Here is an 11,435-nt window from a genome sequence, read left to right on the forward strand (position 1 = left end):
TGTGTATGGGATCAAGGTATGTGTATGTGTATAGGGTCAGTGAGTGTGTGAAGTGGAGAGGTATAGGATCAGCATGTGTGTGTAAGATTGGGGGGTGTATAGGATCAAAGCAGGGGGTGTGTGGAAAGCTGTGAAATATAAAGTATTTTAGAACATGTCAACTCAATCTCACATGAGCAAGTCTAGGAGACTGTCACACAAAATACAACAGGAGACCTCTGAAATTCCCTTACAATAAAATAAGGCATGTACTTTTTTTTGCCCTATTAAAGCTGCAATAGAAAAATCAATCCTTTTGTTTTAGGACAGTTCTTCTTTCACATTTCTCCTTAATATATTTGAAGTTCCAAATCCAATAATTCTAGGTTTTTATAGAATCTTTTAAGGCACACATAAAAAGTTAAAAAGTCTAATCAAGACCTTTCTGAGCTGGCCAAATCTTGACTAATGAATTATTTAACCACCTAGTAAAACAGCCTTCCTCATGTGACTACATATCCCTGAACCACCAATATATGCTTTCGCGGTAAGCTTGAAAGTACAAATTCTAAGGTTTAAAATGGACCAAGTGAGTTTGAGTTAAGGTTAATTTGTGGAAAGCCCCTGCTAGTGCATCTCCATTTACTGTTACCATGGGACAAAATTATAGGGGCTTCTATTTAGGCAAGGAATGATGGACTGGGAAAAACCCACAGTATGTACATAGTACTCAGTTTGGATCTTACGTATCAATTGAGGGATGCCAGAAGAAAGCTGGAAATCTGCTGTTCATCAGCGTGGGGAGGTCCAGACTGGCAGAAAACAGCCAGCATCCCAGAACTTGAATCCTTTATGTTAATAAAACTAGCCCAAAAGTCTCATGCAGAGAGGGTGCTGGCTGAGTTACTGAAGCTCCTGAAGATAGGGAAATGGAGACCAGGGTTTGGTAGAACAACAGCAAAATGGGAAGGTGGTACCTCACCACAGAGCCCAGATTGATTACAAGGCCATCTGCCTAACATTTCACCTCTTCCTGTTTCATGTTTCAACAAGTACCTGGCTCTCATGTTTGTGGAGAGAGCAATGGGAAAAGTCCAGCCCCCTTCCTGCAAAGTGCTTCTGCTCAGCTTTTTTTTATTCTATTGCAAGCTGCTGTCTTCTGACGTCTGTGCCCAGCATCTTGCTAATACCACCATTCCAAATATTGCTATACCCCACTCAAATTGACTAGCTTTATTGTTACTTACTTACAGACTCCCCACATTCTTCCCAGCAGACAAGAGGAAGCTGAATTATACTAACCCCAGGTTCAGAGAAATTTGAAAGGAGATTCCCAGGCTTTTGCTGTAGTTGAACAAATTCAAGTCAGCCTAATTTGCACCCCCTATAATACCAAAATCCTAGTGCACAGAACCTTGCTGAAAAGCAGCATTTCATTACTAATGATAGATTTTCCACAAAAAAAAGAGACACCACATGCTTAAGAGAAGGAAAGACAGAACGATTCTCCTCTTCAAATGAAAGGAAACTAAATTTCCAAGAATTTTGTTTTCTACTTAAAAAATAAAACAAGTCACAGCCAGCTGCACAAGATTCTAGTTTGGTGGAATCTCATTCTGAAGGGACAGAAAGATGACAGCCTCCTTTACTCACTCTTCACATGAAGCATAACGGTTAAATAGAACAAAAACCTATCCAAGAGTGTACCACAGGTGATAATTGTAAGCATTTCAAAGAAAGTTATCAAAAGCTCAAAAACTGCTTACACAGTTCTTCCATCTGCAGCAAAGATTTCCATTGCCAACACGTCAGTGTTGCCAACAAGGCAGTAATCCAGAATTACTTCTTTCCAAGTCAGATTACCAGAATTTATGTGAAACCAGACAAACACCAGCAAGCCTTAAAGAAAAAACTGCTGCTTTATAATGTACATCAAGTGATCTCTCATACCTTCCTTTTCATGTTCCTGTTCTAGTGGCTCCAAGACACCATCATCTTCATCCCTGTAGCCATAATATTCTGCATCAATTGCTTTCATAAGCTCAGCTCGAGTCTTCCTTGGAGGAGGGAGAGCTGAAAGAACATTACTCAGTCACCCAAAAGAAAATGATGCTCCAAATCTTAATAGCTAGTTATGCACATGTGAACCATAAATCAGCCCCACAGCACTAGTCCATCATGGCAGATCAAATCAACCAAAACAGACAAACAACTATCATCAGTGATCAAAGAACTCTTTACATTCTTCTCGAGGCTACATTCAAAGTGCCTGCCTGTTCTCTAGCCACCACTCTCATCCCCTCACACTTGCATCAACTTCCCCCTTTCTAGCACTTTATTTTACACTGATGCCAGCTACATGCCATCATAAGTGCTCCTATAAAAGTAATTCTCTCTCAAGGATTTCAGGGAGGGCTAACAATATCTCCGAACAGACAGAGGTCCTTCCCATAGCCTAGGAAGTAATACTTCTGAGGGATTCAGGGTAAGGAGGCTCCGGGGTGGTTCTGTATTTCAGCTTTTAAGCCCAACTACCTCTTGACTTCTTATGTAAAACTTACACAGTAGACTAGCTAAGGCCAGCCTGGGGTCAAAAGGTCTTAAAAGCACAGCAACATCCCTCAACTACCTACTGCTTCAACAGTCAAGGATATAAAGATCACCGAACAGTTAACTGGATAGCAATATATACAATTAAACTAGTTCTCACTAATATTAAAATGGATTGTTAATTACTATTTTATAAAGTTAGGGTCAAACTTAATTCTACAATGGGAAATGGCAATTGTTTATAGCGAGAAGCACATATAAACAGACTGAAACTTTTTTTTTTTTTAATAATTTTTTTCTTTTGGACCATGGAAAGGCAGAGTTAACTTGCTTTCCTCTGAATTTATCTAGCCCCAGTCAGGAGGCTATTCCAGCTATGCATGTAAATAAATGTTGTTTTTCTTCAGTCAAGGAAACATTAATGAATAACAACATTTAATTTTGCTTTGATAAATGTTTAAGTTGACTGGTCTCTAGCTTAACATAGAAGCTTCACTCCAATTTCAGCAGATACATTTCACATGACACAAGATGCTGCATAAAGTTACTCTTATGAGTTACCAGTTGGAATAATACAAGCCTGAAGCACTAGCAAGAAAAATAAACAAAATGAAAAAAAATGCTTTCAACATACTTAAATGATTCTCTAAACTTGGCAAGTTACTTACGTTCCTTTTCAAAGAGTTCTCTGACACCTGGTAAGTCTTTAGCAGCTCCAAAATATTTGTAACCTCTGTTTCCTGGAACTTCTTTTCCTTCATGATCTAGCATTTTTGGACCAACTCTCTTAAAGAATAAATGAAATAAAATAAAATAAAAATAAAAATAACAAAACCCCAAGATTCATTGCTCCTGGTCACCTTCAGTTCTTCCCCTATGCTTATTGGTATTTTTCATTCTCTAGGATACTAGGGTGGGGGAAAAAATAATCTGTGTTCCAGCTATATCAAATATTTCAGCACATAACTGCCACTAACATCACGCACACCTTTGTATTACTACTGTCCTTCTTACTGGGCACATCAACACATGCGCCTGACTCTGCAGTAACTGCCATTACTGTGCAGTCCCAGCAGTGCGTGGGTCATTTCCAACCCTACCATGCAGTAGCAACAAGCTACTTAGCTCGTTGCTAATGCACAGTAGTATTGGTGTCACAGTTCGTGCTGGCCAATGCAATGTCACTGTAGCTTATCACTACGGTGGTGTAGCATCTTGGGTAGATGCACTCACTGAGTATCAGCCATGTGACAGTCATGTAGTATTAAGTCTCATAGCAGACACACTTTGTCATCTCTTCATACTGAACATCATGGTTTTGGGACAAAAATTGGATTAAAATACTATATTATAAGCCAGTGGTGCCCAACTTTTTCACCCCATGGGCCAGATCTCTCTACGGGCCAGAAATAGACAACAGGCCTGATTGAGCTGCAAGGGGTTGCATAGCCCAATCCATTCAGCACGGGGAGGATGGGGGGTGGGTAGGTTAGCCTCAAATCTGTACACATGGGAGAGGTGGGCCCATCCCTGATCCTGCTGGATGCACAATGGCCCAGGCGAGGCTAGAACCAGCTGCATAGAGCTTCCATCACTGCCCACTGCCAAGTTTTCCAAGTTGTGGGAATCCCTGTGGACCAGATGTCATGGCTCCATAGGACAGATTTGGCCTGCAGACTAAGGGTTGAGCACCCCTACTATACACAGGGTCACTATGTGGAACCTGACACAGATCAAGTATTAAAAACTGAATTAGTAAGTACCTGATAAAAATATACAATAGAAATTTCAGCATCCAACATCATATTTTGGCTCAGAGCAATTAAAAATATCAAATGCTTGTGCTTTGCATTTTCCACAATGAGCAGAGAACAAATTACTTGAGTAAAACCTTTCGTAGACTGAAGGGGTGCAGAAGAGAGGAACTACAGAGGGGCAGATAAATTTTCAAAGTCTGAAAGGATGGTCAACAGAAAAATACTTAATTTTATCTTCTAAAGCCGTTAGCAAATTAAAGAGTCATTTTATGACCCTGGTCAGGATAGAAAAAACAAGACATAGATATTTGTTCTAACATACGATTCAACCTGTTCTAGGGGCCTGAATAAGATTCAACTATTGACATTCTAATCACTAAAAAATATAAACAAATGTATTAATTTATCTCTTTTATATGCACAAAAAGCACTAGTCCAGCATTCATTAGATTAAGCTTTCTTATCCTGAGATGAAGAGCTATTACTTTACTAGTGATTCAGTTAACTGCTGCTCTGTTTGTCAACAAGATTTATTGTTTTGTACTTACAGCATAATCAGGACCTCCTAACTCCTTTATCCTGACCTCCCAGTGTCCCTTTTCTCTTAGCAGCTTGTTAATTTCATCATTTAAGTCTCGAATTCTGAATTCACCTAAGCCAGCTACAAGAAAGGAAAAAAGAAGTTAGGAAGTTTCTATAGACACCAGTATTAGGTGCCTGTTTGGAAGGATTTTTTTCTTCTTCTTACTGGGAAGAAAAGCACCTCTTCCTCCCTTAAATTCCTGGAGGGTCCCTGAAAATGCAAGATCATTCTTCATGAATGATACAGTTTTGGGGCAAAAAAGACTTATGTATTCCCCAGGACTGATGTTTGCTAGATAGGAAGCACTCTGCCATGCCTTGAGAGAAAACCAAGTACTGTACTTCCTGTACTTAAAAACATGCTACTCTGCCAAAAGCACATTAGCTTTAGTTTGAATCAGATAGGTATTATCACTGGCTTAGAACTAGTGAATACAGCTTACTGCTCCTGAAAGCATCTATTCAGGTTTATTAGTGACTAATCCTGGTAAGTCATGATGTAATTCATGCAGGAAGATCACTTTGTTTTTTTCATTATTTATACTGGTACATAAATATTTTAAACTTTAATAGTTTCACAAGTAAAAGAATGCATCCTTAACTGACTTGTCAAATATTTCAAGTAGATAAATTCTGGGGAAGATGCCAGTATTTTAACTGGGCTATCATAGCTCCTCTTGAAAGCAGAAACGGGAACTCTGCCTATCAACAGCGCACACAGCCCCTCAAGGCTTCCTGTCAAAAAACTGAAGGTGGTAAGTTTTTATTGTTTGTGAAATTTTACTCTTAACTGTTGCCTAACTGTAGCAACTTAGAAGTTTGATTATTCTAGCCATCACCTTGCTTCTTGTTCAAGTCAAGCTTAACAGTATCCTCTAAAGTCCTGCAAGAATGATAAGGTTATAGATGCAGAGCTGCATATAGAAAGTTGCCATTTTAGTAGAGGTGCACCGATACATTGGTACATATCAGATCACCGATAAAAAGAAAGTTGCCATAATCGGCAATCGGCATTTTTTGGCCAGCGTAGCCGATAATGTCACCAATAAATGCTGCACACACGCACCCAGCTGCAACATGCACGTAGCCAGGAATGCAGCCCAGCAGCTTGAAGAACAGCATATGACTTGTAAGTCTGTGGGGGATGGGAGAAGGAGGATATGGCAGATTGAGGCCCCCATGGTGAGGGAGTGAATAGGGCAGGGACTGCCTAGCTGGGGCAGGGCAGGGGATGGAGCTGTGGGGGGTTTATCCAGGGGGCACAGGGGGCTGAGGAAGGAGGGCGGCTCCCCACTGCTGCGTACACCCCCAGGGGAAGGCATGGTAGTACACACCCCCTAGATTTCTGTACAGGGCAAGGGCGGGCTGTCCATTGCAGGCTTGGGGCCAGGGACTGTGTTGACCTCTTCCCGGCAGGGGGGCTGGGCTCGGGTTGGGTGTAGGTGGGGTGCATGCGGGTGCTGGGAGGGGGCTACAGGGTCGGCTACTCCACTCCAAAAAATTCCCCATACCCCACCACAGTCCCCTTCCTAGCATTGCTACCTGTCCCCCCCACCCCAAGTGCAGCCCTGGCCCAGTCCGCCTGCCAGGAAGAGACCGGCAAGGTCCCTGGTTCCAAGCCTGCAGTGGGCAGCCTGCCCTTGCCCCACACACAAATTCAGCGGTGGGGGGGGACAACATGCCTCTCTGGGAGGTAGGTACAGTGCTGGGGAGCTTCCCCCCTCTCCCAACCCCCCCAGATGAGCCGCTTGCAGCTCCATCCTGCACCCCGCTATGCCCCAGCTGGGCAGTGCCTGCCTCTGCCCCACTCCCTCCCTCAACATAGGGTGCCTTGATCTGTCCCCCCCATACCCCTTTCCTCCCACAACAGACTACATATCAGCTATCAGATTGGTATTGGCCAATATGGCTGGTTAACAATCATCAGCCATTACTATCGGCCAAAACAATCTTTATCAGTGCACCCTTACATTTTAGTGGAGAAAGTTTAATACCCTGAGAGCTAGAAAACTGCTACATCCCACTGAAAGTTGGTAATTTTCTAGCTGTAGCTGTATGAAATATATTGGACACTGAAATGGTCATTGTAGCTACAATCCAGCAACAAAATATTGATACTGATACCAATTAAAACAGTAAAATATGAATCAATATGATTTTATAGCCAGCACATTCCAACAAAGGAAGTGAAGTTTCATACATTTTGCTGTAATTAAATACATACCATTTTGAATCTGAGCAACCTTCTTGGAGATTTCACCAATAATCTGGTTAAACAAAAAACAAGTATTTAGAAATTAGTTTTCCAGTAAAAGTTAGCAGTCACAAGCTAATTTCTAATAGATGACTGAAAACTTACATGAGAGACTCATTTGGAAGGGCAATTTTTAGATCCTAGTAAACAATTTAAGTACAATACTTAAGGCCAAATTAAAGACTTGTACAGACTTTGTACAACAGGAACCAACAATTTATTTTAACTTACTGGTCATTAAGGTTAAAATGAGATTCACGTTGTGCTGGCATAGTTAATGCTTGATCCTTAATCTAATTAAATACTCACATTAGAGAACTAGCAGCAAAGGGATGCTTGAGGCAGTGCTGTATTCAAAGCACACATATTCTCACCCTGATTCACAAGGATGTTGGCTTTTTATATATTGATAGAAATGCTTTAAAGCTAATCTCCTGAAATGTAGTGGTATAAGTTTCACTCAAATTATGCATTTTTAACAAATGGACCATTTGCCAATCCAGACTCTAACAAGGTTAGCCTGAAAAGAGATTCCATCTGGCCTGCCAAGCCAGGATAACTGGCAGTTAGCAGGCAGGAGAGGCAGGGATCAGTGGTCTGCCTTTAGCCTTGCATTATATTTGTTGCTAGAATGTTGCTGACCCCTGCTTTAAAGAATCAAAAGTGTCTCTATAGCACATACCTGTCGTCTCCATTTCTCAGCCTTCGGCAACTCATTACATTCTGATGCAAGAAAAGGTCTTCGCTCCTGTTCAGCAGAGATATATCATAAGCTTCAAATAATCTAAGATTGAAGTTCAATACACCCGCAATGCATTCAAGAATGCTCTCTCATTACCCACACTGTTAGTGGATTAGCCCTCAGCTAGTCAGCCACTCTTACTTCCACTTTCTCTTACCCCTCCTTTCAATGATTAACACCAATTTAGTGTTAGTAAGAGGTGTTTGCTAGCAGCCCTGATGAATGAAATCCTGTTACAGAACACAGCTGTCAACTCAAGTCTAGAGTGTCCAAAATAGAACTTGACATCTCTGGTCAAAGCCTCTCCCTTCCACTGTCCAACACTAGCCTCACACTAATCACTATAGCTCAGGCAGAGAGATACCTGTAGTCCTCTGCCCACATCTAGCCCCTTGGTAGTTTATTACTTTTCTACAGCTAAGCCTGATCACTCCTTTTCTATTCTTACAGTTAAGGTTTCAATCTAGTTTTTCCAGTTGGATGAAATGAGCTTCCAGGTCTCTCATCTTTCTCCCATACAATTTATCCATAATACTGCTACAAAAATGCACTTCTCTTTCCTGCCTCTAATAATGTCTCCCCCGCATTTTCTACACAGCTCACTGACCTCAGTTACTGCAAACTGAAGATCAGACTTTTTCCCTTACCTTCAGGGCTACCTACTTATCTGCTTGTTAGTACCTATTCCTATGCTTCCTCCATGCCTCACTTCCACACCTTCTTCCATAGCATTGTTTTATGCATGAACAGCCTCCCAGTTAGGATGTGCCAAAAACCTCCCAACTACAACCAGCAATTTCTGAAAGCCTCTTTTTTGAAGAATGTTTTAGGTACAATAATTCTAGGTGCTATTTTCTACTGTGCTGCTTTAGGCCATTCTCAGAGATGTTAGTCTCAGTCCTTGGAGAAGAAATCTAAATAATGGAACCTTAAGGTAAAACCTTCTACTGGATTCTGTAGCATTCTTCTGACAAAGCTACCAGAACAAAAAAATATCCTGATAATGACCAAAAAGTTGCAAGGCCCAAGTACATGGACTCCTGCACCTACATCACATCTCAATGAAGTCACAAACGCTCTGTATAGATGTAACAGTCCACTTGTGGAGATTTAGAAATATGAACCTAAAATGACAGGTTCCATTTAGCTTCTGGACCCAATCTCTTCAGCAGTGGTTTTGTAAAACACACACACTTCAGTCAACTTTTCCTTCATATCTTGCGCCTGGCTATAATGATTTGATGTTAGATTCAACTGTGCAAGCTATGACCACATTTAAGAATAGATGCATGTAAAGTGAGACACCACATGCCTAACTTATGCCTCAATATTGTCAGGTCATGTGTAAATCCCAAGTTCAGAATGCCCCTGGATACAAAATGCTGAATAGTTGCTACTTTGCCAGGGCACTACCAGGGAAGGAAAGATCATACAAGAGCTCTTCTAGCTTTCCTGGGCTGACTGGGAAAAAAGCCAAACAAAACCCATGATCAGGACCACAACTGATCAGTGAATGCATGCTATGTTAGCAGAAGATAACTTCAAATCTCACATTTATGTTTTTAGAATTTCTTTCCAAGTTATTATGCATCTATCTCTTCCTTATTCTACAATCAAGACACCTGGCTTCTACTTTAATTATCACCTTTGCTTTCTGTCCACGATTTAAGCAGGTTCATGGTTCACCTTTTCCCCTAGCAGCCGAACTGAAGTTACTGCTCTAGCAGAGTTTTTAGTTAGCATCTGCAGAAAACTTAGTATCTGTGTTGCCCTGCCATTTTGAAAACCTCTGCTTTATCCCGTTTTTCTTCCACAGTCTGTATGCAGCAGCCAGTCCTGGGACAACATTTGGGAACACTGTGATGAAAAACTCCACATCCCTTCGCATTCTGTACAAAATCAGTGAGCACTAATTTGAGCACATTAAAAAACCAACACCAATCGATTACTAAAAAGAAAATAATTTTTTCCGTCCTACCTTAACTTTCCCTTCCTCAAGTTGAGCTTGGCGAAACCTTGCCAAGGCTGTCCTAAAAAGGAAAATAAGTTAGTTTGCTTTTTTACTTTTACAGCTACATTCTCCCTGTAACAAGCCCCTACAGTCAGGTTTTCAAGGGATTTAGTGAACTGAATTCTGCAGGGACACATACAATTATAGTACATCTATGATCACTGAGTGCTTTGGCTAGAGGCTTCTTCAGCGCCGTGATGTTCTCAATGGCAACACTGGTTGGCGATTCATTTTTTTTAAAACATTTACATTGCTCTGATTATTTAAGAGTCAGAATTTTTCCAATATTTCCACTTAAAACATTTAGCATTGAAGAAGCCACTAAGCAAATCAGTCAACACCAGTGAAACATGCTGTCATCTAGATAGGATGGTTTGTGAGATTTAACATTTAAAGTAACAAGCTTGATTGCCTTGTACTTTAATAAGACATTTCAAGAACATTTTTTCTGTCATAACAGCTTCAGTAAACACTACTTATGGCCTGTAGTAGATTAATACACTTTTCTTTCCTTTTTTTTTAAAATTGAAAATATGAGTTTCCTAGGTATTCTGTCCCCACCCCCCCAAGCTACTTCCCCTCCTAAAGGGCAGCTACAAGGGAATCAATGACTGCTATATGTTGCCTGAATGTTATGCCTCTAATATTCTCAAAGTAAAAATTGAAACATTTCAATTGTTATATCTAAGTGTAATAGGGTTTGAAACTTTTTTCTTAAATGAGTGTTTCAGGTGCATGCTACATCACCCAGCCAAATCACTTGAAAACTGCCTCAGCAGCACGGAGCAGAACTGAGTCCGTGAGTCACCTCACCAGGGGGCCAAGGGAAGCAGATTGAACGCCAAGGGAAGCACCGACTGTAGGATGCCTGGAGGACTGACCTACCATACATGCGCACACTTTCCAGGTATGTTTTTGTCATGCCTCAGAGTGTTTTACTGGGCATATACATCTGTACATGTGCCTTCTGAAATGCTTCAAGGTACACCCTGTTCCCAGTCTCTGAACAGAGTTGCTTGAGACAAAGAAGATCCTTTCAAAAGGGCCAGAGGCAAACATAAAATCACTCTATAGACCTCCCTCAGCCTGAGATTCAGGGACTGAACTATATCTTACACCTTTGACTTTCATTCATTTCTGGCACAACTGGCAGGAGGTAAAAGCCCTCTCTTCACTTTTCATAGGAGCCAAACAAGGGACAGGAAAGAGCAGCATGCAACAAGAACAAGCCAGGCAAGGAATAAAAATCCTTGCTCAGCATGGTGACAAGCTCTACTATGGGGGGGGGGGGCAATTATTTGGGCAGAAAACCACTAAAAGAGTTTTGGTGAGCTGTTATGGGCTATGCGAGAGGTAGAGGGGAAGGAAGAGATTCTGACCTGGCCTGATGCAGCAGAGGGGTCAACTGATCTTATTTTGTACTAGGTCCATCCATCCTGCACCCACTGCTGGGAGCACCCAATGGAGCAGCAGGGAAGGGTCTTCATGGAGACTGGCCAAGGACCTCTGTGGGCAAGATGCTCTCAGTCGGGCAGATGGGATGGGGCTGCGGGTGGGCAG

At 41.5% G+C, this 11,435-nt stretch overlaps 1 protein-coding gene across 1 annotated transcript in view; it reads right to left on the reverse strand.

Moving 5' to 3' along the window:
• ISY1 (ISY1 splicing factor homolog) overlaps positions 1-11,435 on the reverse strand; it is a 39,299-nt gene that overhangs the window by 21,792 nt on the left and 6,072 nt on the right. The window contains exons 3-8 of the mRNA XM_019505072.1: positions 9,843-9,894; positions 7,805-7,870; positions 7,093-7,135; positions 4,835-4,947; positions 3,198-3,315; positions 1,930-2,052 (exon numbers count right to left, since the gene is read on the reverse strand). Of these exons, the coding sequence (XP_019360617.1) occupies positions 1,930-2,052; positions 3,198-3,315; positions 4,835-4,947; positions 7,093-7,135; positions 7,805-7,870; positions 9,843-9,894 (515 nt within the window). The remainder of the gene's footprint in view (positions 1-1,929; positions 2,053-3,197; positions 3,316-4,834; positions 4,948-7,092; positions 7,136-7,804; positions 7,871-9,842; positions 9,895-11,435) is intronic.

Source organism: Gavialis gangeticus, unplaced genomic scaffold (genome assembly GCF_001723915.1).
Source record: "Gavialis gangeticus isolate Ggan-Ray unplaced genomic scaffold, GavGan_comp1, whole genome shotgun sequence".
In the NCBI taxonomy this organism is placed as follows: Eukaryota; Metazoa; Chordata; order Crocodylia; family Gavialidae; genus Gavialis; species Gavialis gangeticus.